At 53.6% G+C, this 24,983-nt stretch overlaps 1 protein-coding gene across 8 annotated transcripts; it reads left to right on the top strand.

Annotated features, from left to right (window-relative positions):
* The first annotated feature begins 11,912 nt into the window (after positions 1-11,912).
* Positions 11,913-23,667, top strand: SEPTIN4 (septin 4). Of its 8 annotated transcripts, none has more exons than XM_081109479.1 (12): positions 12,039-12,168; positions 16,998-17,297; positions 17,664-17,757; positions 18,176-18,262; positions 18,750-18,873; positions 21,819-21,953; positions 22,067-22,184; positions 22,274-22,375; positions 22,580-22,676; positions 22,770-22,932; positions 23,136-23,182; positions 23,440-23,665. In XM_081109479.1, exons 1-11 carry the CDS (start codon positions 12,166-12,168, stop codon positions 23,152-23,154), a joined length of 1,242 nt encoding a protein of 413 aa, XP_080965605.1. In that variant the 5' UTR covers positions 12,039-12,165; the 3' UTR covers positions 23,155-23,182; positions 23,440-23,665. The 8 variants fall into 8 exon arrangements, with proteins under 8 accessions (XP_080965607.1, XP_080965605.1, XP_080965604.1 ...); XM_081109478.1 differs by having other exon boundaries at positions 23,083-23,182; XM_081109483.1 differs by having other exon boundaries at positions 12,068-12,168; positions 16,998-17,041; positions 23,083-23,182.
* The last annotated feature ends 1,316 nt before the right edge of the window (positions 23,668-24,983 follow it).

Raw genomic sequence — 24,983 nt, 5'->3', positions numbered from 1 at the left:
CACCATTCCTCTCTTCACCGAAAGATCCAGCAAACTCAGCCATCATCTTCCTATGCTGTTCATGTGCACCGGGCCAGTAGTCCTCACAAAGAGGAATCCCCACGAAAAAGGGCTGAGAGCAAGGGAGGGCAGGACTTGAGTCGTTACTCGACCACAAATGTCAAATCCTCTCGCCGGTTGAGTTTTGTAGACCAGAAGGATAATATACAAATCTTACCAGAAGACCCACCCTCCAAGGTCCAGAACCCACAAGGGGTCAGAGTTCCCCGTAGGCCTTTGGTTTGCCCAAAGGATGAAGCAGTCCAAACTGAGCCCACCAGAAAGAGTATAACTATTACTGCGAACAGATCTCCAAGGAAAGCCTCCAGCCCGGAACGCAGCTCTAGCCGCCCTTCTGCAGACCCTCGGATAGCTCCGAGAAGGACCCCGGACCAAGAGTCTGAGACGAATCATTACAGCCGCACCTATGCAGACCCTCGGACAGCTCAGAGAAGGACCTCTGACCAGGAGGCTGAGACGAATCATTACAGCCGCACCTATGCAGACCCTCGGACAGCTCAGAGAAGGATCCCTGACCAAGAGTCTGAGATGAATTATTACAGCCGCACCTATGCAGACCCTCGGACAGCTCAGAGAAGGACCTCTGACCAGGAGGCTGAGACGAATCATTACAGCCGCACCTATGCAGACCCTCGGACAGCTCAGAGAAGGACCCCGGACCAAGAGTCTGAAACGTATTATTACACCCACACTTACACAGACCCTCAGACAGCTCAGAGAAGGATCCCAGACCAAGAGTCTGAGACGAATTATTACAGCCGCACCTATGCAGACCCTCGGACAGCTCAGAGAAGGATCCCTGACCAGGAGGCTGAGACGAATTATTACAGCCGCACCTATGCAGACCCTCGGACAGCTCAGAGAAGGATCCCTGACCAGGAGTCTGAAACGAATTATTACAGCCGCACCTATGCAGACCCTCGGACAGCTCAGAGAAGGACCCTGGACCAAGAGTCTGAGACGAATCATTACAGCTGCACCTATGCAGACCCTCGGACAGCTCAGAGAAGGATCCCTGACCAAGATTATGAAACGGGTCACTACAACTCAATTTATATAGAACCCAAGCCCTTGCACAGGAACAAGAACGTGGAACCATCCCTCAGACTCTCTATCCTTAAAGATTTGGATGGTGGACACCGAGTTTCTATGCGTGAACCTATCCATAAGCAGTCTGTCCACACTGAAACGAAGCCCTCCCCAAAAGTCTTGATGTCATCAGAAGTGGAGGCCAACATGAAGTCCCCAGTGCGAGGAGATAACGAGGTCAGCCGCAGAGTCACCATATACTCAGGAGTACAGCCAGCCCACCATGTGACACCTCGGAGAGTGTCTGAGAGCCCCCACAAATCTCCTGAGCCTGTCAGTAAGCAGCGTACCCCAAAACCCTCAGAAAATGTCTACATGTCCCCAGCACCCTCCCCAAGTCACTCTGCTCATGCAAAAATGGAACTGACCCCTCGGCCCCTGCCCCCTCGCTCCTTACCTAAGTATGGGCCTGACTGCTCATGGTGGCCCTTACTCAATCCCGACATTGAAATGCCTCAAAGCCGGCCAACAACACCTGATTTGGAGCCTAAATCCCCGCTTCCTGCAGACTATTCATTGTCCTTTTTTGAAATGGACTCAAGCCCTTTCTGTGACGATCTGCTGCTCCAGCGAGAGAAGGCAAGTCCATCACCACCACCAGCACCAGCAACATCACCACCACCACCACCACCACTACAATCAGCAACGGAGCCTCCAAGCTGGGCACCATTGAGGGAAGTGCCACAGGCTCCCAAGCACACCTCCAAACAACCCATTCAAAGGTTTAGTGCTTTCTTCTTGGGTATGTGAAGAAGCAGACTGCCCAGGTGCAACCCCGATTTAGTGAGGTGGGACATGGCAGGGAAGGCCCCCTCTTCATTCTGGGCCTTAGAGCTACTCTCCTGCCAGTGCCAAAGCTAGACCCATCCTTGAGCCCATTGCTCCATTCCTTCCCCGCCAGCTTCTCTGAGCTCCAAGCTAATGACATCGATGACGATGCTTGGGCCGGCGTCAGGCATTGACTCTTCCAGGCAACGCGCTTAACCTTTCAATGGAAGGTAGTAGAGAGTGGTTCGCAGGGTGGGGAAGCTGCTTCCTGAGAGTGGACATGAAGTACTGAGTTGGGGTGAGGGCTGGTAAGAGCTAGTAAAGAGAATAAGGCCCTCTAGTAAATATCCTGGAAACAAAGGTGAGGCACAGATGAGCCTTCCAAGAGGGGCAAGGCATTAACAGTGGCACAGAGGCTGGGAGAAAAGGGAGAGGGAGAGTGGGAGTGTGACATTTAGTCCTAGACAGGAGGAGCTTCTTGGAGAGCTCCTTCTTCTTGGTGGAGAAATGTGGAGCTAGAAAGGGAGATGTGAAGTAGCGAGGGGCAGGGAGTGTGCATCCCACAGAGAGAGAGAGACAGAGACAGACAGAGAGACAGAGAGAGAGAGAAAACATACCAATCTCTGTTACTTTCAGATGTCTCTGAGGAAATGTTCAATCGTGTCATCTGGTGGCTAAAAGGTCTGTGCTTTTCCCTCCCATGGTTCATTGTGGGGGTTTGGGGGGCAGGAGGACAGGTCGGAGGGTAGCCTTGATGTATGTACAGAGCTAGGTCTGTTAGGACACGGTGCATGCTGGGGCTTTGACTTGAAGGAACAGAGGAACTTCTTATCTTGCCACCATTAGTTATTCCTTTGGGACTTGGAACCTTTTTCATGATCAAGAGTTTCCTTATAATGGGAAGTAGTCACTGGAGAATAGTAGGCATGGAGATGTAAGCCCATGGCCTGTCAGCATAGCTGATGTTACCTATCATGCGATAAAGAAACAAACTCCCCCCAAAAAAAACAACTTGCCTGCTTCACAGTCTAACTCAGGGCTGACCCCACACTGATTCAGGTTGGGGGTCTCCTCATGTGTGTCTCTGGTTCCTCAGAACCCTATTCACACCCCTATTCCAGGGCCTGGGAGGTCCTTATTGGCTGCTGCCCAGAAGGATCTCCAGGGATGTCTGGGTTTCGCCTTGAGGGGTCAGTGGGTCCTACAGCCAACTTTAAAGTCCTAAGAGAAGTGCCTTTAGGGCCTGTGACCCTCCTGACTCCCCTTGTATCTTGACTTCTGTGGTGGGAGGGAACGTAAGGACCAGCCCTTAAACGTGAATCTTAGTGGCAAGGAGTTTCTGCTACAAGGATTGTGGTCCAAAATATGCTCCAGCCCCATGAGCATGAGGGAGGCCAGGGCTCTGAATCAGGAAGTTCCTAGGGAAGAGAGAGCCCTGGGAATGCAGTGTGATACCAACCAGCATGAGCCCTCAGCAGAGAAGGGCAGCCCTGCCTCACAGCAAAGCTCCGTGAAGTAAAGGTTTAGTAGAGTATGGATTCTGGAGTCATATTATTGGGTTTGAGCCCCGTGCCCACTATTTTCTTTTTTTAATCTTGATTGTTGAAAGTATTATATATGTCCCCTTTCCCCCCATTAACCTCTCCCCCTCCCTCCCAACAACTATTTTCTAACTACGACATTGGGTAAGTATTTGACCTCTCTAATCATTCCTCTTCCCCATCTGTTAATGGGAACAATGGCTTCCTTTTAGAGTTCTTATGAAGACTGACCAAGCTATGACATGTAAAACACTTAGTGTGGTATGGTGCCTGGCAATGGTGAGCACTCAGCAAATGCTAGCTGTTGTCATTTGGGCCACTTGCACTAGGAAGGGACTTGGGCCAGGCAATGACCGAGTCCTCTGCACATCTTCAGTAAAATTCTCTTTTTCCCTTCCTGTTGGCACTCTCTGATTTCCATTTGCTGCCCACTGGGAATGCCTGGCCTCTACATCTTCATTATGACAGATGAGGAGGTAAGAATGCCCCTAGGACGTTACTTTTGGTAACTTCCTGTGCTCTCCCTACCCAAGTCCCTGTCTTACCCTCTAATGAAAGCTGCTCCCTGTTGTTGGTCAGGTGTTTGCTGCACCAGGCCACCTGGCAGAGCAGGCAAGTGGGGGCTGAAATCTAGCCTGCATTCCACTTGCCAAGTTGTGCTCCTCCAGGGCTGCATCTCCCCAGAGGGGAATTTACAGCCCTGGAGAGAAAGGGTAGAAACCTGCTGGCAAGGGATGGATCCTGCCAAGCGTCCTGTGGGAAGGCTGTCTGGGAAGCCATAGGTTGAATTGGTCCCTACTTGGCTCTCCCCTCTCCAGCCTAGGGCACTCCAGAAAGGGGACGCTTTTCTGGGTTACACACTGGTTGAGTCCTCACCTTGGAGAGCCACAAGGTGAACTCTGCTCTCAGCAGCCCTGTGTCCTGAATTTGGCAGTGTCCTGATTTCATAGTGCATTGCTCCCCTAAGTACTTTAGTTCTTCTTGGCCCATGTTTGATAAGATAGTCCAAGCTCTTCTTACCTCCATTCTCCCTCATCTCTCTCTCTTCCCCAAAGCCTAGCATGGCCTCCAATGGGTCTCATCTACGGGCTAGCCCAGGATGGACACTTGACTACTACATATGAAGAACAAGTTGGGGGAGGGGCAGGACAGCCTGAGCTCAGATAACGGAACAGCTGCAGCGGAGGTGCCAGAAATGTGGCTGCCACCCCCTCTGCCATGGCTTCTTATCCAGTCCTGCTCCCTGAGCTCAGCTGTGGGTGGGAGCAGCTACTTTTAGAGATTATTTCAATGCAAGACAGTAAATCCTTCTCTTCCTCCCTTTCTCTCTCCCTTCCTTCCACAAACAATTTTTATTCAGATGCCTAGCACTCTTCTAGGCACTATTGGGGGAAGCGTTGAAGCCCCATAGCACACACATTCTTTGGCCTTGAAAAACTTGCCATCTGGATGGGGAGATAAGAGGTGGACAGGAAACAACAATATGAAATAGTCTGCACTCAAATGTCCAAGTCAATGCAACAGACTTAATAGAGGCTCTTGGATGGTCTTGGGAGAGAGGGAGTGAGCCGGGAATTGGACGGGGTCAGGTTTCCCCCCTCCTTCCCAAAGTCAGGAGGGGCGGTATCTCGACAGCTAACCCCTTGCTCACCCCTTGATGCAGATCTATACCTTTGGGAAGGGGTATTTCCTCTATTTCAGGATATGATGTTTTTGATTGAGCAAGTTCCTCCCTATTCTGCCCCATCTTGTTTTAGTTTAGGAAGTCAAATGCCTTGGCAGCAGGACAGCTCCTTCCCAAAATAGCTCTTATCCTGTCTGGATAATTGCAGCTCTCCAGCCCTGTGCAGTAGCAGAGCTGCTCCCCAGAAGCTGGGAAGAGAAGACGCGCAGGCAGCTAGGCCTGCCAGTCTTCCTGGCTCTCTGGGAGTGGAGTGGCATGGAGGTGGGCCAGGTACTGTGCCCACAAAGTGAGAGAGCTAGGTCTTCCCCAGCCTGCTTCTGAAGCTGCAGGGCCACAGGTGGTCCTGTCGGATGGAGACTCTGTGGTGCTGGTGTCCAAGGCTCTGTTTACTCTGATCTGGGAATGGTTGACGGTAGAGTCTGGTCCAGATTCCATTCCCAGCCAGGAATTCTCTCATGGCCCAGCCACAGCGCCTGGCCTGGCTCGTGGACTGCAGCATGTCTATTTCCGAGCTTTACAGGGTCTGCAGCTGGGAATGGAGCACGATTCAGCCCATCTCTCTGTGTCAGTTTCCTTCCAAACTCCTCAAGACCCTCCTGTCTAAGGGGTGGGGTGGACAGATGTTTCTCATCCCTGGATTGGGACATTAGGGGCTAGAATCTTCCCAGAGGTGATTATGCTGGACTGAGGGACACATTCCTGATAGTTTTTGTTTTTTAAGTATATTTTTATTGGTTTCAGAGAGGAAGGAAGAGGGAGAGAGAGAGGTAGAGACATCAATGATGAGAGAGAATCATTGATTGGTTGCCTCCTGCACACCCCCTACTGGGGATCAAGCCCAAAACCCAGACATGTGCCCTTGACTGGGATAGAACCTGAGACCCTTCAATCCGCAGGCTGTCGCTCTATCCACTAAGTCAAACCAGCTAGGGCCTGATGGTTTTTTTGTTTGTTAGTTGTTGTTTTTCATAGCAGAACTAGCCAAAGCTCAATAGGGAGGTCCTTAGGGTGCCCTATGGGGTCAATAGGAGCTGTCTTCTCACACAGCCCTGGGGAATTCTATGGAATAAAATAGTTCTTGATGGGATGGGGCTACCCTGGCCCCAAGAGCCTGTGTCCTCAAGCCACATAACCTACTTGCCCTTGGATGTGACTTCCCAGCTGTCAGTGGACAAGGTGTTTTACTCCCTGCTATATCTATCAATTATGCAAGAAACCAACTCTGGAAAATAGGCCAGAAACTAGAGGAGGCCATCTCAGTGATACCTAAGGCAGACTTCAGTATCTTCAGGGTGACATGTCACTTAGCCCCTGGGAGATGGGACAGCCAGGTTCCTGTTGGCTCCTGAGCCACAGGGATGATTTGCTCATGTAGATTTCCTAGACAAAATTCCAGAGCCCAGGAGGAACACAGGGAGGCTCTGCATTCATGGGGATGTTAACAGAATCCTAGGGTATGAGCTGTCAGAAAGGAACCCTGGAGCCCTAGCTGGTTTGGCTCAGTGGAGAGAGTGTCGGCGGGCTCGATCCCCAGTTGGTGTGCAGGAGGCAGCCAATTGATGATTCTCTCTTATCATTGATGTTCCTATCTCTGTCCCTCTTCCTTCCTCTCTGAAATCAATAAACATTTTTTTTTTAAAAAAAGAAAGGAAACCTGGAACCATCTCTCCCACTTTTCTCATTTTCTCTTGCTTTGTACAGAGACTGGTAGTTGAGAGGAAAGGGAATTGTTAAAAGAATGAAGCAGAGCTGCTGGAAATGGGACAGGGCACCTCAGGAGGCATTTCATAGCAGCTTGACCCTCACCGCACAGCTGCTTTTCCTGTCAGATGGTACCTCGTTCAAGTCCAGAGCAGGATAGAAGGCTGATGATCTCTAGCCCAGACTTGCTATTTTGAGGACAGGCTAAGTTGACCAACTCATCAGGGTTTACCCAGGACTTTCCTAATTCCAGCATGGAGAGTGCTGCATCCTGAGAACTACCTCAGCCCTGGGCAAACGGGGGCAACTGATCACCCCAGGACAGGCTGGGATGCACCTGGAAGTTCAGGGCAGAGGGATACCGTCCTGCCGGTCGCCTGAGACCTGGGCAGATTTCGACCTATAAATGGGGGCGGGAAAATGCTATGCCTCCTTCTCAGGCTTGATGGCAGAACTGAGGCCAGAATCCCCTAGTTTTCTGTTCTGCCCAGTATAGTCCCACATAGGGAAGAAGCTGCCACATCCACAGTGGGCTTTCTGTTGTATTTCCAGAAGCTACTCGCTTCTCTGCCTGTAACCCATCTCCTATACTATGTCTTTCTGTCGGAGAAGTCTCATAATGTTTTTTTTCTTTTTCAAGTAAGAGAAAAAACGGGAGGTGGGGTGCTGGCTAGATTAGGGAGCTTGGTTTCCGAGGGCAGAGTGCACACGTGGGTGAGGAAGCCAATCTATAACCCAGAAGCCACCCTGACAGCTGCTCAGCCAAAGGAAGGTTGTCCTGAGTGACAGAAATGACCATGTCCCTTCGCCCTTCTCTGCTCAGCTGCCTTTGGCCCAGCTGCCATGAAGGCAGAGGCACAAGACAGCTGCACCTTGGGGGCTGAATGGAGGCCTGGAGGAGGGGGACAGGATTTGAGGCAGTTCCTGAGAGAAGTCAGGCTCTGACACTGTAGGTGGGAAGACTGGGCCAGCCAAGGTCATTTCCTTGGCACGCCCACCACAGGCAAAGTCACTGGGCTCCCGGAGTCCCCACAGCGGCTGTTTTTGGGAATTCTGCTCAGTGAGTCTGAAACTCAGACCTGTTTTCTAAAGATGGAGCTAGCTAAAGAGGCGGCTAGCTGGAGAAGCTGACCCCACAGTTGGTGGCAGCATGGTCATTCCCATGTCACTTCAGTCTAAGGATCTCCTCCCATCACTCTACATATACCTGCATATGTCCACTCCTTGGGAGGAAAGGCACTTGCAATGTCGCAGTTGACAGTTGCTGCTTCGGTACCAATAATTTTCTCGTTAGCTGAGATAATAGCTACCACTCGTTTTAGTGATTATTCCATCCTGAATGGGTTACCTTTGTGAACCTTCATAGCACCCCTATGAGGTGAACTTTTCCCCCCTCTTTTGTGAAGAAACAGAGGCTCAGAGCTGGCTCATCAAAGCTGGGAGCACTTTAGGGAGCATCCTGCCTCAGGGATTCAGATAGGGTGGAGAAACCCTCCTTCTGTAGCCATATCAATATTTCAGCAGCACCTTTAGAGATCAAGAATGGTGAAGGGAACAATTTTAGTGGGGCTAACATCTATGTCTTCCCATGTGAACTCGGAGGCTGGGGGCGTGAGCTGGTGAGCAGCCAGAATGAAGGGCAGGTTATGGGGTCAAAAAAGTCTGATTTTGTCTGTGCTCCAAAATCAGAGTGGAAAACTAATTAATGAATTATTTCAGTCAGTGCATATTGATCAGACATCTCCTGGGGGCAGAAGCCTGGTCACTCACCCAGGCAGATATCAGAAGTAAAAAGAAGTTAAAATAGAGGACATATTCCCTGTCCTTGAGGGACTTGTGGTTAATTTGGGAGAGAAAAGTATACAGATGGGTCACTTGAAAGGGTGTGAACATCAAAGAACAAAACAAAGTCCAGCGAAATCAGTGAGCAATTTCTGGCACGGAGGCACTTGGAGGGTAAAGGTAAGGGGGAGGGCAAGTTTCAGCTCAGTATAATGACCTTGGCAGCTCACTGCCCAAATATGGAAAGGCAGTTGTCAGAATGAGTGAGTTTTTGGCCACAGGAAGAATTCAAGTGGAGGGTGGGAGGTCAGGGGGTCCTTGAAGGGAGTCTTACTCCAGTGGGTAGTGGCATTGGGAGTGATGTAAGTCCCTTCCACCCCTGAGCTCCTGTGCCCTGCCCTGCCATAGAGAGGATGTTGGAAGGGCCCACTGGCTGGCTTATAGCATCCTGCCAGCTAGCTCTAGAACTACAACCATTCAGCAGGTGCCAGGAAACAGTGCTCACTGGCCTTGTCGCCCACATCTCACACCTGCCCTAGGATCATGGGACAGGAGAAGCAGTAGGGGGACAAGTAGGACTTAGTATTTTGGTTTCTTGCCTTTGCACAGACCTTGCTGGACAGACTGGCTAAGGTTTCATTGAAAGACACCACCCAATGATAGCCTTTTGACCCCACTAGGGCTCTCTGACTATGTCATCAGTGACTCATCACCTCTGGGGGAAGGGAAGTACAATTAGTTCCTATTCCACGTCAGAGAAACGTGGTCTTCGCTAGTCAGGCAGATCTGGAATCCTGATTTCCAGTGGCATTCACCCTTTATTCTTGGCTTTGAACCTGGGCCCTAGCTTGGCCCAAGTGTAGCATTCTTGTTTAGCTCTGTGGTCCATAACCTTCGCTGATGGGTGAGCAGGCAAGGTCCAGTGGAGGGGGCCAGAAGGTTTTCCATATAGACCGTGTCTGTCTGACCTGAGCAGAGGGAACCCAGGACAGCAGGCTGGAGCTGTGGTTGTTGGTCTGCGTTTCCCAGAAGAGTCACCCTCTGTGCCAAACTAAGTGTCCCCACCCCAGCAGTGCCTGAGAAATCGTGCTCTTGGTGAGGATTGCGCCTGGTGGGATGTTGGATTTCAAGGAGAACCAGAGCTCCAAGAGCCAAGGGGCACGGAGGCAAGGTTGGCTGGGCCACCTGGTGATTGAAGGTGGGGAAGAGTGGTCAGTGGTCAGTGACTCACACAAGAGCAGCTATATCTTAGTTCTGCTTCTGATCAGGTGTCAGACTGTACCTGTACCAACAGAGATGGAGTTGGGGGGAGTCCGGTCCTCTCTTTCATTAGGGGGAACAAAGGCCCACGGAAGAGTAGGGACTTTCAGGCAGTGCAGTAATCATCAAAGCTGGCATGGGGACTTATGCCCAGACCAAGTTCTCTCAGATCCCTGAATGCTGCCGGATTAGCATGTGGGTTCCATGTACACATGGAACAGCTCAAAGTCTGTCTTCAACTTTAATTTTACCCAACATGCCTCAGGTCGGGCCTGTGGTACAGTGATGACAGACAGACTGACCATCAAGACCCCAAGAACCTTGGCTTAGAGATGAGTTCCATGGTCCCTGGTGTCTCTTAGGGCCTCACTTCCCTCAAAGCAAGATGGCTCCCACGTGCCTCAGGACATGCAGGGCTCTGTGGGGCGTGGGCAGCAGGTGCCAGCATGGAGCTGGGATTCCAGCCCTAGCTGAGGATGAGCTCGCAGAGCAGCCTTCTGAGGTGTGTCTGTGTTCACACTTGGGCTGAAGCTGGGCTGGGGGTAGGAGGAATGTTATGATTGTAGAAAAAAAAGGCTTTGTGATGGGGCCTTTCTCCCCTGGGCCCAGCACCCCCAGCGCAGGCCACGCAGACTGCTGGTGGCACACCCCAGAGGCATCCTTCTGAGTGCCTGCATGAGGACCAGTGGCCTCCAGCTGGTTCCCAATAGTGGGGCTTTGTGTAGCCCAAGTTTGACATCCGGGTCTGACGGCAGCAACTGCTGCTTCTGCAGACTTCCAACAGCCTTTGGTTTCTTTCTTTATGTCTTTGTTTTCCTGAGTACAGCTTCAGATCTCCCCATCTACCCCGGGGCAGGAGACTTTCTCATTGTCTCACTGGAGCCAAGCTGCTGACTCTTAGCCTAGTTTACTCCCCTCATTTTCGGGTGTGGAAATTGAGGCCCAGAGAGGTGAAACAGGGTCACCCAGCTGGAAAGGTTCCTCTGCATGAACTGATTTCTTTAAGCATCAACCACCCTTTCCATCCTGCCGCCCACTCATGCCACGTACCCGATACCATCTCCAACAGCAGCCCTATTTTCTGAGCCTGACCTTACCTGCCTATCCAGGCTCCCCTCTCTCCTCTGATGAGTTTTAACTGAGCCCAGCCATGCCACAGATGATACTGAAATAAGGCAGGCAGGCCTCTGGCGCTCGTACCAACAGAGAGGGCCATGCCTATGGGCTTCCGTTTTGTCCCAAGTGGATTCAGGCCAGCCAGCCTGCTGTCGGGCAGGGCTCTGGGGAGTCAGGGACAGGCATGCTTCTGGAAACTTCCACCCAAGCTTGACCAGCTCAGACCTGTATTAGCTCAGGAAATACCCACCAACTCGCCACCCCCTAAGCATCTTCTTTCCTCTGACTGCCGCTGACCCTCTGAACCTCTAATGCCTCTAAGGCTCCTAGGGCATCTGTCCCCAAGCTCCTCACCTGCTTGCCCAGCCTGCCTGGGGCGGGGGCGGGGGGCTTTCCTGGGGCTCCCTGCTTTCCTCAGTCCCCGGGCAAGCCCCAAAGACCACTCCGCCTCTCCCTCCCTCCCTCCAGCTGATGATCCCTGGATAATTTATGCAGCAAATCCTCTTTAATCTTTAATCTAGGGCCCTGCACAAAGGGAATTTCCCATCTCTTCTTCACAGCTTGGGTGGAGGTGGAGCACGTCTGCCATTCCCCCCGTAGGAGATGTGAGGGGGTGTGGATAAGCAGTAACTTGGACATAAGTCAGATTCACATCCTGAAAACCTTGAGGACTGGGAGGAGGCGGGGATTAGTGGTTTCTCTCCAACTCGTGGGGCAAACCCCCCCTCTCCTTCCCAAGGCGTCTCCGGGGGATGCCAGGTGGGCCCTTTTTTTTCTTTGGGGTCTGGCTCAAGCGCCGATGGTGATGCGCTGCCCCAAGAGGCCACTCTTTAGGGGCTGAGTAAGGCAGCGCCAGGTGACAGTGCCGCACTGTCCTGAGCGCCTCTCCGCACCCGGCGCCTCTGGTGGTCGCGGGCTGCAAGGCTCGCCCCGAGGCTGGCAGCCGCCTGTCCCGCGTGCGCCCTCACTCCCCTACCCATCCGCGGAGGTGCAGACCCCGCCCGGGGCTGACTCGCCCCGCCCCCGCCCCGAGCCCCGCCCCCGGCCGGTCCACACTCGGGGCGGAGGGCGGGGGCCGGCGGTGCGGCGAGGTCGGCACGCAGCTCCGGCCGCGGGTCCCTCCGGCGCTGTCCAAGCTGAGCCGGCCCTGCCCGGGCTGCAGCCATGGTAAGGCTGGGGGCCGGGGGGAAGGGTGGGGTCGGGGCGCGGGGCCAGACCGGGGTGCGCAGGGCCTGCCACTCCCGGGCGGCTCGCGGGGACCCGCGGCGCCGCAGCCCTGATGTGCCGGGCGGGAGGCGCCGTCGCCGGCCGTGGGCATAGGCAGGCACTGCCCTGTCGCCGTTCCCAAGTTTGTATTCCTGATCTGAGCAGCTAGCAGCGGACCCCGACCCCCGGGGTACTGCCCGTGTTCTTGGACGAAGGGGTGGGTCCGTGGTGGGGTTTGGGGCGCGCCGGCTGATAAGCGCATGCTTTGCCGGGGAGGGCGCGTCAGCGATGAGCCGAGGTGAGCGTCCCCGCCCTTGCTGGGGTCAGCTATTACCTGGGTGACCCTCCTCACCCGGCTTTCCTAGGCTCGGGGCCAGCACCAACTTCCTTTGGAAAACACACAGAGGAGGCCCACAAACAGTTCCTGCCTCTTCAAGAGGGATGAGGAGCCTCTTGGGCCCTCCTTCCACGGCCTGGCAAGGGCGGCATTTGAGCCCTCTGCCCCACAGGGCCCTCCGCCCAGACTCCTACTCGGTGGGATCAGCTGTACCCTTTACTTCTGAGAGAGAAACCCAGGGAAAGCTTCCTCCTGCAGCATCCTGCACCCTCCCTCCCCCTTCCAAACCAGGTCCCTCTGCAGTGGTGGGGGGTGGGAGGAACTCATTCCTGCCACCTGCCTGTAGTGGGAGGAGAAACAGTAGCCCCAGCCAGCCTCCCTGGAGGCCCCCAGGTGGGAAGTTTGGATGTTTGGCCCGCTCTTCTCCTGCCACTGTTGCCAGAGCCTGCCACAAGCACCCTATGCCAGGTGTCAGGGCCTCAGGCCCGGTGCCAGCTTCTCCTTGCAGTCTGGAAGCTCCCCCCCCCCCCCCCCTTCTGCCTTGGGAGGCACAGGCTGTTTACAGCGGGAGGAGATCTGTGAGCAGCGTGTGGGGCAGGATGTTGGCTGTGGGCAGCCTCCAGAAGGGAGCTTCCTGGGCCCCAGGGAATCAGAAGTTTCTGGGTCTGGAAAGGCCACCCTTTTGGGCTCTTGTCTCTCAAGCTGTGTCCAGGCTGAGGCCCAAGTCTTGGCCAGGAAGTCTTGGTGACCCTGTGACTTCCCCCACAGGGGGGTTCCTGGGAGAGGCCAAGTGGTGTCTGTCTTTATCCCTGCCTCCATCCTTCTCCCCACATGGGGACGGACAGACGGATTGTTCCGGAGGTGGAAGCCTGGGGGAGCACTGATTGTCCCCAGTGCCAAGTGCAGCAGAAGCCAAGAGGGGCTTTTTCCGCCACACACTAAGTTCAGTTCAGCTGAGGTCTTGGTGCTTTCAACTTGGCCGAGGCCACCCTGTTCCTCCCTAATTAAAGACACCCCCCCTCACAGTCCTCAGCCTCACGCCCCTGACCTCAAGCCAGCCCAGTCCTCAGACTGACCGGTTCATGTCCAACCAGCCTCCTCTGTGAGGGTCTCCTTTTGAAAGGAGATCAGTGGGGGAGAACTCACCAGCCCAGGAGCCCCAGCGGGGTTTAATTTGCATGCGAAAAGGACAGGCCACCGTTAATAACCATCCTGAGATTTCTGATGCACCTTCTCTCCTCAGGCTCAAAGCAGTCTGAGGTATCTCACCCGGGAGTGCTTTCTCTCCCTAGCCTTCCTGGGAGTCAAGGAAGGGCCATAGTGAATGGGATATTAAGGCCCTGAAATTAAATCACTGTTCAAAATCACAAAGGGTGTTTCTGGCCAAACCGGAAACACTGGGCTCCTACTCCTAGTCAAGTGCTCCGTCTGCACACTCCCAGCCAGGCCCCTCAATTTGTCTCCCACCTGATTGTCAACTTTAAAACCACTGGGATGCCAGCCTGAACTCATGCCCCTCAGAGACCGAGTGCTAGCAGCTGCCCCACTGCCTCTCTGCCAGTGATGGAGGGACACATGTCCCCAAGGGCATCTTTAGGTGGGAGGAGCCCTTCTGGGGCTCTCTGCAGGGGAATCTAGGTACAGATTTCTGAAGATAGTGGGGTTCTCTGCTGGATCCACTTCCATGAGAACCTATGGCCAGGGGATTATAGGACATCCCACCCTACTTCAGCACTGCTTAAAGTTAGGATGAGAGAGAGAGATTGGATTCTGGGAGTGGGGTCTCCTGGAGAGCAGCCCCATGTACATCTGGGCCAGGTCACCTTGGGGATAGCTCACGACCCTCTGAACAGGTCTCGGTGCCCTTGGAGGTTAACAGGGGAGGTCAAGTAGATCAAGAACCTGTGCTGCAGACAGACTTGGGAGGCTGGTGCTGTGCCCACCAGGGTAGGCAGCCGGCAGGCATCCTGGGGCAGCCAATCAGAGGAGGAGGGAACTGCAGAGAAACCCAGTGATCCTGCTGCAGCTGAGCTGTCCTTGGAGGGTGGGAGCCAAGGGAAGGGGAGGACGAGGGGGTGGGGAAGGACATTCCACAGGCTTTTTTGGCCCCTGACAGAGACAGGGGAGTTACATAGAAAGGGAAAGGAGCAAACCAGGGCACAGGATTACAACAAGAAGCATCAAGACCAGGCTGTGTCTGTGTGTGAGGAACTTTGCCTGAGGGATACAATTAGACCTAGAGCTTGCCGACAGGGAGTCCGAAGCCTGGGACATGGACCGTTCAATGGGATGTCAAGGCAGCTCTGTCCCTGAGGACAGGACTGAAGCTGGGGTAAGGTGCTGTTCTGGGAGATGGGTGGACCTGACCCGTCTTCCCCTTGCCTTGTCTGGGACTGGGGCTCCAAGTCAGAAAATGACATTTGGTCATTGGCAGAGCTGGGGGTGGGGAAGGACAGACAGGAGGGGAGGACCCTGGTGTCCTGACTCCTTGTCTGGAGCCCCTGTGGGCCCCTCCATGCTGACGAGCAGCCAGGCGTGGCAGGGAGAATGGTGCTGGCTCCCTGCAGGCCCTGCTGGGAGAGAGTGGGGTGGAGGGGGCATCTCCATGGGTGCCTCCCCTCTCTTCCCTGCTCAGCACCCTGTGGAGATAGTCCGGGGAGCACAGTCCTCTCTCCCCCTTCATCTGATGCCCAGACCAACTGCTGGGCCACTGCGAGGTTGTACAAGGGGCAGGATTTCCTGGAATTCCCCAGACTTTTTAGCTGTCAGCAAACAAGACCTGCTTCTCCTCCCCCCTGCCTCTAGCCCCAGCCCTTCTCTATTGCCATATAACTCATCATCCATCCAAGCTGGGAGACTTTTGAGAGTGGAAAGGGGCACAATTCATCACTGGACAACAAACGTAAACTGGACCCTATAAATAATAGGGGCGAGAAAAGCCTATAAGGTCAGGCTTTGCCTCAGGACAGCCTCTTCTGGTCAGTAAGCCCCCACATGCTGGATCCAGTTTCAGGCTAAAGGGCCTCTTTTCCTCCCCGATCCGGGCGAGCCCAGGAGACTATGGCTACAGGCAGGTGTGGGGACTTTGGAGGCATCAGCCTGGAAGTCGCTCTGAGGGGACTTTTCACTCTAGCCTCCCTATTTCAACCCCTTCCCCCTGGCACAAACCTAGCAGTGTGTGAGTCTGCCCCCTCAGTTTTTCCCTTTGTAAAATGGGGACCTGCAGGGAGACTGTGGCCATCTTACCTCCTCCAACCCTGGCTGGGATGCCACAGTGGTCCAGGGTAGCCCCCACTGGCATGGCCATCCCTTTGTCCTTGAGTCAGCCTCTGAAGCCGGCCCTTGTCCATTGTCTTGGGGTGGCACGTGGCTATTGTAAGGCAGAGCTGAGCCCAGCACTGCCAGGCACCCCACAAAGGGCGCTGTCCCCCAAAGGAGAGAGGAAGCTTTCGGTTCTAGAGCTGAGGTTGAGAGGGAGGGGAGCGGCCTCTCTTCTAAGCTGGAACTGGTCTCTACAGAGGAACCAGCCATTCTCTGCCCACCATCCCTGTGGTTCCCAGTTCAGGCCAGATCCCCTCCGGCATTGGTGGGTAAAGCCCAGCTCCAGGCAGAGGGGACAAAGGGCAACTGAGGGGTGCTTCCCCCTAGATGTCCCTCACATTTGCAATCTGAGTGTCCTCCCATCCTACATCACCTGGCCCCTCCTAGACTCCCTCCACCCATACACAGCATCCACTGGCAGGTTTATCCTTCTCCCCTGGGGCCCAGGCCCAGGCTCTGGTGTGGTTCATTGTCTGGAATAAGAGGGAGTCAGGTCAGCTGTACTGAGCTCTGGGCAGTGAGCCCTGGGAGTGAGCACTCCCAACGGAGTCTGCTTGTCAGTCCCAGAGCTCCCTGACCTGCAGTGGCAGGAGGCATGGAGCTCCCTGCTGGTTCTTGCGGCATGGCTGGCAGCTCCCTTCTCTCCTCCCTCCTGCCCTCTTGCCCCTGCCCCTCTGACTCTAGGCGCTCTCCTGGAATCCTGTGCCACATTCTCCTCTCAGCTCTGATGCCTCTACCTGCTCCCCTTAGTCAGTCTGACTTTCTGGCCTTTGGGGGAATCCCTGACCCTGGGCTTGGCCAGACCCCCGGGAAGGGCAGCCTCAGCCAGCACCTGGTTGAGCGGGGGCTCAGGACTGGAGCTACTCAGCTCGCAAGAGCCCTTGCTAGGCTTCAGGGCTGCCGGGAGTTGCTCCTGGACCCTAGGGCCTCTCCTGGCATCTCAGACCTGTGTGTGTGAACAGGTGAGGGAGGGAGGGAGGATGAATACTTCTGGCTTGGCTGCTGCTTTGCCTTTTAACCACAAGCACTTTCCTCTCTTCCTCTTGCCTTCTCCTGTCTTCCTCCTTCATTCTTCCCTTCCTGCCTCCTGCCCGCCTACCCCACCCCACCCCACCCCACCCCAAACCCCCAGATCAAGCGCTTCCTGGAGGAAACGGATGATATAAGTCTGAACAAGTTCGTGAGGGATTTCCCAGGAAATGAGAGCTGCCACCAACCAGAGGCCAAGACCTGGGTGTCCAGGCCCCAAGTTCCGGAGCCAAGGCCCCAGGCTCCAGACCTCTACCAAGATGACCTGGATTTCAGAACCCCCCTGTGGCCCCAACCCTCTGACAGCCAGCAGTACTTCCCTGCCTCAGCCCCTCTCAGCCCCTCAGCCTCAGCCCGGCCCCGCAGCCCGTGGGGCAAGCTTGATCCCTATGACTCCTCTGAGGTAGAGCCACCAGTCCTGTCCTTACTTTTCAGTGGGCTGGTGCAGGAAGACCCAGGGAGGGAGCAGAGAGAACCCGGTGTGAGCGCGTGCATATGCACGTGTGTGCACGCGTGTGGGTGCACACTAGTTCATGCATGTTGAGCTAGGGCTTCTCTCTGTCCTGTGTGGCCCCAGCTCTGTGAGTTGGCCCCACTATGCATTGAAAACTGGCAGGATCAGCAGGATCAGCAGCCCAGCTGGTAGGGTCTGGCCCTGCTCCTCTAAGGCTGGGCAAAGACTGAGGAGGGAGGGAGAAGGCCCGTGTTAGGTCCTGGGGCCCCTGCTGCCTCTCGCTCTCCCTGATACACTCCATCTCCCCGACACTAGGATGACAAGGAGTATGTGGGCTTTGCGACCCTCCCCAATCAAGTTCACCGCAAGTCCGTGAAGAAAGGCTTTGACTTTACCCTCATGGTGGCAGGTAGAGTGGGGGCCGGGTGGGGCTGGGCTGGGGTTTTTCAGGTGGGGGTGGTATGTATGTGGTAGCGAAGGGGAAAGCAGCAAGTGGCTATCCCTTTTTGCAAAATAGCTAGGAGCCATGGGTGCCCGAAATTGTGCTCGGGGTAAAGTGGTGCAAAGAACACTTCACCAACAGGTTTCTTTTGTTTGCCTTTTTCTGGGGGACCTTGGGCCGTCTCTGACCCTCTCCGGGCCTCATTCAAATGAGAAGGCTGGACAAGCTGTTCTGTTTCCTTTCAGCTCTAAAATGCCATGGTTTGGTTCATCTCATCCCAATTAACTAAGCAGCAGCTCCCCTCACACCTCGATCTAGTGGGGTTGCCTCTTGGCTACAGATCTCATCTTCTGACTTGGTACTTCTGTCCTCTCTCCCCCATCAGGAGAATCTGGCCTGGGGAAATCCACTCTTGTCAATAGCCTCTTCCTCACTGATCTCCACAGGGACCGGAAACTCCTCAGTGCTGAAGGTAAGGAAGCGAGGGAGCATGACCAGTAGGCAGGCCTGACTTAGGAAAACAAACTCATTCCAGAGTCTGGGGGATGGGGCCTTCCCCGGCACACAGGAAACCACGGCTTCTAGACTGACAGCGTCTCTCTACAGGCCTATCTAGCCTGGCAGCCCACCAGCCAGCTCCCTAAAGACTTGGGTGCCGAGGCAGGGCAGGGACCAGAATCCTGCCCTTTGAGTGAGTCTCTGACCCCCCAAAGGATTCCAGGAATCCAAGAAAAGAGCAGAGAGCAGCAAGAGGCTGGGGCCTGAGCCAACAGCCACCGGCATTTCCTGTGTTGGGAAATGTGCTCCTTGCTGGTTCCCAGAGAACAGGCCCCCGGCAGCCTCGGGGTTGGAAGGGGGGCAGTGTGGATGAGGCAGTCTGGGCAGCCGAGCTAGTTGGGGTGGGCAGTTTATCCTGATGGGGCAGGTCCTTGCCTGGCCTCAGTTTCCCTCTTCTCCAGAGCGGATCATGCAAACTGTGGAGATCACTAAGCATGCAGTGGACATAGAAGAGAAGGGCGTGAAGCTGCGGCTCACCATTGTGGACACACCAGGCTTCGGGGATGCAGTCAACAACACAGAGTGGTATGTCTGACCAAGCACAACCCCAGCTGCCTCCCCACCTACCACCTGTTCCATACACACCCCCAGGTGCACACGTATTCAAAATTGTCAGGCGGAAGAGGGTTGTGACCTTGAGCATGCCACGGCTCCTTTCTGGAAGCTGTCTGTGTAAAGCGAGAGGGAAAGGATTGGAATAGATGATCTCTAATGTTCCTTCTGACTCAGTGAGGACACAAGATAAGAAAGAAGAGCCTCAAACAAGCAAACACACGTGAAAACATGTAGAACAGGGCCCGGCATATAGCAAGTGCTCAATAAACATCACCCTACCTTCTTCCTCTCCTTTTACAGCATCACTTTAGGTGCCGCAAACAAAGAGTTATTAAAGGGGTGAGAGTGGAATGGAGGGGGGAGTAAATGGAAGGGGAGAAAGAAGAGACAGAGGAGGAAAGTGGAACTTCGTTTCAACTCCAGGCACACTCTAGGCTACCGGCGAAAAGACAGGGTGGCTTTGCCATACCATCTCCCACCCCCATCATCCCTGCTTTTTGTTTTTGTGTGTGTGTGTGTGTTTGTGTTTTTTGTTTGTTTGTTTTTTTTTGCTTTTTTCAGCAACTGGAGGGATAATGGTCAGATCTGAGTGAGTAGATGAGGAGGAGAATGAGTGATAAAGACAGGAGAAAGGGTGGTGCCTTTGATGAAGAAGTTAGGCAGGCCGAAACCGGTTTGGCTCAGTGGATAGAGCGTCGGCCTGCGGACTGAAAGGTCCCAGGTTCGATTCCGGTCAAGGGCATGTACCTGGGTTGTGGGCACATCCCCAGTAGGAGATGTGCAGGAGGCAGCTGATCGATATTTCTCTCTCATCGATGTTTCTAACTCTCTATCTCTCTCCCTTCCTCTCTGTAGAAAATCAATAAAATATATTAAAAAAAAAAAAAAGAAGTTAGGCAGGGTAGTGCTAAGACCTCTAGATGGAGAGTTCAAGTCTTGCAAAGTCTTGAGCAAATAACTGCATCCATACTTCTTCCATTGAAAAACACTGGCCTTTACCCCTCACCCAGTTGATCTGAAAATCATCTAGGACAGTGATGGTGAACCTATGACACGCGTATCAGAGGTGACACGCGAACTCATTTTTTTGGTTGATTTTTCTTTGTTAAATGGCATTTAAATATATAAAATAAATATCAAAAATATACATCTTTGTTTTACTATGGTGGCAAATATCAAAAAATTTCTATATGTGACACGGCACCAGAGTTAAGTTAGGGTTTTTCAAAATGCTGACACGCCGAGCTCAAAAGGTTCGCCATCACTGGCCTAGAATGATGCATGTAAATGTACATTGGAACCTGTAAAGGCCTGTTTACATTATACTCATGAATTTTAAGATGATAATTGCAGGACCAGTGCAAAATTAAAATGTGGGGCCCCTTGTTCGAAATTATTAAGAACTTCTAGATGGCCACAGAGAATCAAACCAGTGCACCCCCGCCCCTGTGTGACTACACAGGTTGCACGCCCATGCAGCTGACCCTGGATAATCACCTCACAGGCTAATCAGACCCTTACAGACCTTTCTGTGCTCTGAACCTTCACTACATTCTTCATCATCACAGCATGGACTTTGGCTCAGCACACTGGTTCATCGTCAGTTTCACAGTCTAAGCCTTGAGGGAAGGGCCGTTTCTTACATTCTTCCGGCATCACTGTGCTAGTGCATGTTTTGTGGTCTCCACAAATATTCCTGATGGATTGAGGTGGCCTCCATGTCAACATCACTCTTCCTGCTCTAGGAATACGTCTCAGCAAACTGGGCTTGCCCTGCAACTCTAGCTCCAACCAATACCTGGTTCCTACTGTACCATCCCCTCCTCTTATTGTCCATAATAATAATATTGTATTTGTCTGGCATCTCACAGCTGACTGTGCTCCGTGCTCCTCCACATATACTCATTTAGTCAACCAGCAAGAATTTATTGAGCATATACTAGGTGTCCAGCCTGTGTTCGACGTTTTAAGGGATGCAGAACAAGTATGAATGATCGTTGTCCCCGAAATGCTTGTAGTCTAGAGGCAGTGGGGAGTGGGGAGCAGTAGTTCTCTAATATGTGCATCAGTTGGGTAACAAATTAGTAAATGGGTCAGGCAATGTAGTGATAAACACACTGAGCTGAAAATCAGAAAGCCAGGGACCCCGTTGGGTAGAGAATTTCCCAACAAAGATGATCAGGATCAAATCTCTTAGCTGCTCTGGATTTAGTTCCTTCATGTATAAAATGACAGTGATGATGCTCAGAATGTCCTCTAATCAGGTCATTTATCAGTGAGGATTCAATGAGATAAAAGACGAGGAAAGTACTGGAAAATTGAGGTTCTTGAATCTATATCTATAGATATATAAATTTGTATGTGCCCCCATTCTCTTTACCACAGAGTGAGATTATATAATCTCTCTATAATATATATTTTCAAGAACCTCAGTTTTTCTACCTATCTATCTATCTATTTACCTACCTACCTACCTACCTACCTATCATCTGTCTCACTGTGGGGTGAAGAGAAGGGGAGAGTGTGCGTTAGTGTAATCAAAGGAGACTTGGTGGAAAAGATGGTTCTTGGATATGGCCTTGAAGGATGCAGTAGGTTTGAAGAGGTGGAGGAGAGGCTGGACCATGCACCTGACTTAGGGCTGCCTTGGTTTCCCCCAGTTGCTTTGCCACCTGGGCTCTTTTCCTCCCATCAAATTAGTATTTATTGAACTCTGCCTCTGTGCTTAGCCTGTTTTCTGTCAGGACATGGGATGCACCCCTGTCCCACCAGGGACCTCTCTGAAGTAGTGAAGCAAGCCAGGGAATAATCAAGTCTTGAAAACACTGCTCAGGGTGGGGGCTACTCTGCAGCTCCAGAGCTCACTCGGCAGCCCCCACTCCCACAGTTTCTCTGCTTGTCTGTCCCTGCTCCAGCTGGAAGCCTGTGGCAGAATACATCGACCAGCAGTTTGAGCAGTATTTCCGAGATGAGAGTGGCCTGAACCGCAAGAACATCCAAGACAACAGGGTGCACTGCTGCCTGTACTTCATCTCACCCTTCGGCCACGGGTATGGTCCGAGCCTGAGGCTCCTGACAACACCGGGTGCTGCCAAGGGAACAGGCCAAGAGCATCAGGGGCAGGGCTGCCACAAGCAGGTGGTCACAGATTCCTGTTCCCCAGGCTCCGGCCATTGGATGTTGAATTCATGAGGGCCCTGCATCAGCGGGTCAACATCGTGCCTATCTTGGCTAAGGCGGACACACTGACACCTCCTGAAGTGGAGCACAAGAAACGCAAAGTGAGGGGAGCTGGTGCAGGGAGGGGAGCAGGTGGGCTTCTGGGAAGGATGGGGTCCCCAGAACTGTGGGCCCCTCATGTGTTTGCCAGATCCGGGAGGAGATAGAGCACTTTGGAATCAAGATCTACCAGTTCCCAGACTGTGACTCTGATGAGGATGAGGACTTCAAATTACAGGACCAAGCCCTAAAGGTGTGGCCACCCCAGGGCATCCCTTTCCCATCTTGTTTCTTCTGGGCAGAACAAAGAAGTAGAATTTTACATAAGGGTGGGTTGTTTGGGGTGGGAGGACCCTGGTTTCCTAGAGAGGAACAGAAATGATGAAGACATAGGTGGAAAGGAACAGGTGAGAATGGGGGCAGGGGGGTGTTGACAGACACCCCAAACTTCTTCCAGGAAAGCATCCCATTTGCTGTAATTGGCAGCAACACCGTGGTAGAGGCCAGAGGGCGACGAGTCAGGGGCCGTCTCTACCCTTGGGGCATCGTGGAAGGTAAAGCACTGAGCTTGTGACCAGGGAACCTCCTTGCCCTCAGTGACTCTCCCCTACCCATGCCCCTGGCTGACCCCTAGCCTTGCTATGCAGTGGAAAACCCAGGGCACTGCGACTTTGTGAAGCTGAGGACAATGCTGGTGCGTACTCACATGCAGGACTTGAAGGATGTGACACGGGAGACACATTATGAGAACTACCGGGCACAGTGTATCCAGAGCATGACCCGCCTGGTGGTGAAAGAGCGGAATCGCAAGTATGGTCAAAAGCCAGGGCAGAGCTGGCAGGGGGGAATCCCAAGCACAACTCTGGGTGAGACTGAGCCCTTCCTCATCTACAACACCTCAATCCAAGCAGGTGTTGGGGTCCCCTTAGCCTGACCAAGCCCCCTTTCCCTTTCCCTTAGCAAATTGACTCGAGAGAGTGGTACCGACTTCCCCATCCCTGCTGTCCCACCAGGGACAGATCCAGAAACTGAAAGGCTGATACGAGAGAAAGATGAGGAGGTGAGAGCGGTATGGGGTTGACAGCCTGGGAGGTCCCCTGCTTGATCATAAACCTTAGTGTCTCTTGGTTTGGGAATAGGAAGATCCCTGGCTCTGGTGCATATCTGTGTCTTGCATTGGTGGATTAGTGGTTCTACCCAGGGTCTCTGGCACACCCCAAGCTACCCCTGGCTCAAGGGATCAGAGCGTAGGAACACTTCCCCAACATGATAGGACTCTCTAAAAGTACCCATTTTGATGCCATGTGCCTGTTCCAGCTGCGGCGGATGCAGGAGATGCTGCACAAAATCCAAAGACAGATGAAGGAGACCCACTAGCTGACTGTCAGCCCTGGATATTTAAATCTTCTCCTCTTCGTTTTGCCCATGCCAGCCCCTTCCAGCACCAGCTCTGCTCAGGCCCCTGCAGCTACTGCCACTTCGCCTTACATCCCTGCTGCCTCCCAGAGACTCAGAGGAAATAAAGTTTAACAAATATATAGTGGCTCCCGGTGTCACTGTCTGTATCTCTCCCACCTCCCGGAGATCAAGAAGATCCTAGGACCCAGTTTTGACAGGCTTCTGGAGGAGGGTGCTGGATTATGGCGTCTAGTAGGGAAGCGGGGAGGAGGGGAAATTTCCTCCCCCATGACAGGCTTCAGTCCCTGCCTAGAATAGTCTGGCCCCTCTTTTTTACTCACCAATCTCTCTCCTGCCTCTCCTATCTGGGCCTGGGCCCCTCCATTTCCCCCACATAGTACATTCAGTTCTATGGAGTTTTGGATCTGATATCTGCCTTTGGGAAAACATGGATTTGACTTCATGCAGCCTCCTGCCTTCCTGTTTCCCCTGATTTGGGGAAAGGGATACACAGAATTAAGCTCTGTACGCTAGGAAGCGGTGACAGAGCCCTGAGCACACGTGGAAACCGCCGTGATCACCAAACACTACCGCAAACGCTGGGAGTGAACCAAGAAGCCACTGCCCTGGAAGAGCTCAGCATTTAACTAATGCTCATTAGGCATCTCCTAGGATGCAGACCCTGTTCCAGACCCAGCCCAGGTTCCTGGTCTCACGGAGTTTACTAACTGCAGGAGACGTTCCCGCGTTCTATAAGCAGACACGTGAAGACATTTTGGCTGCGGGAGCTGGCATTAAAGCACTGGGGCCCACTCCAAACTCAAGCCATCTGTTGAGACTCTGAATCAACAACTGCTCTCCATTTCTGTCAGGGTTCGTGGTACCCGCGGCCACGACGCCCCCCAGCGGCCACCCTCCGCCCCGCGGTCCGGCTTGGCTCCCCAGGAGAGGAAGGGCGGGGCGAAGAGCCGGGTCCTCGGGACAGTCCCATTCACCACTCCCAGCACAGACTACTAGGCGGCGGCCGCTAGCTAATGGCAGTCTCAGGTCCGGATTCCCTCTCTCAGACGTGAGGCCTTTACTCAGGAGTGACGGAGGAGCCATGCAGGTCATGAAGGACGGCAGGGCCCGTTCGCCGATGAAAAGTGAGGGTCAAAACGCGGAAGAGGGAAAACCCCGCCGCAGGCGGAGGAGAGAGAGAGACGGAGCCTCAGGCCCAAGCCCTCCTCCTCCTCTTAGCCTGCGGGGCCTCTCCTCCCTTTCCGCTTTGGGACGGGATGGCCGCCGCGAAACCAAGACGGGAAATGGATAGACTGAGGGGGGACGGGAGACCTTTCTGACAAATATTCCCAAGGAGAGGTCGTCACCGGAAGTGACTGTAAAGGCCTATGACCCTACAAGGCCCCGCCTTCAATTGCGCTACCAGTAGGCGACGGGCCTCTCCTACTTCCGGCCCCTGGAGC

Source organism: Myotis nattereri, assembly GCF_964212035.1.
Source record: "Myotis nattereri genome assembly, chromosome: 16".
Taxonomy (NCBI): domain Eukaryota; kingdom Metazoa; phylum Chordata; class Mammalia; order Chiroptera; family Vespertilionidae; genus Myotis; species Myotis nattereri.
Note: the sequence above shows the minus strand (reverse complement) of the source record. Positions and strands in the feature narration are given on the sequence as shown.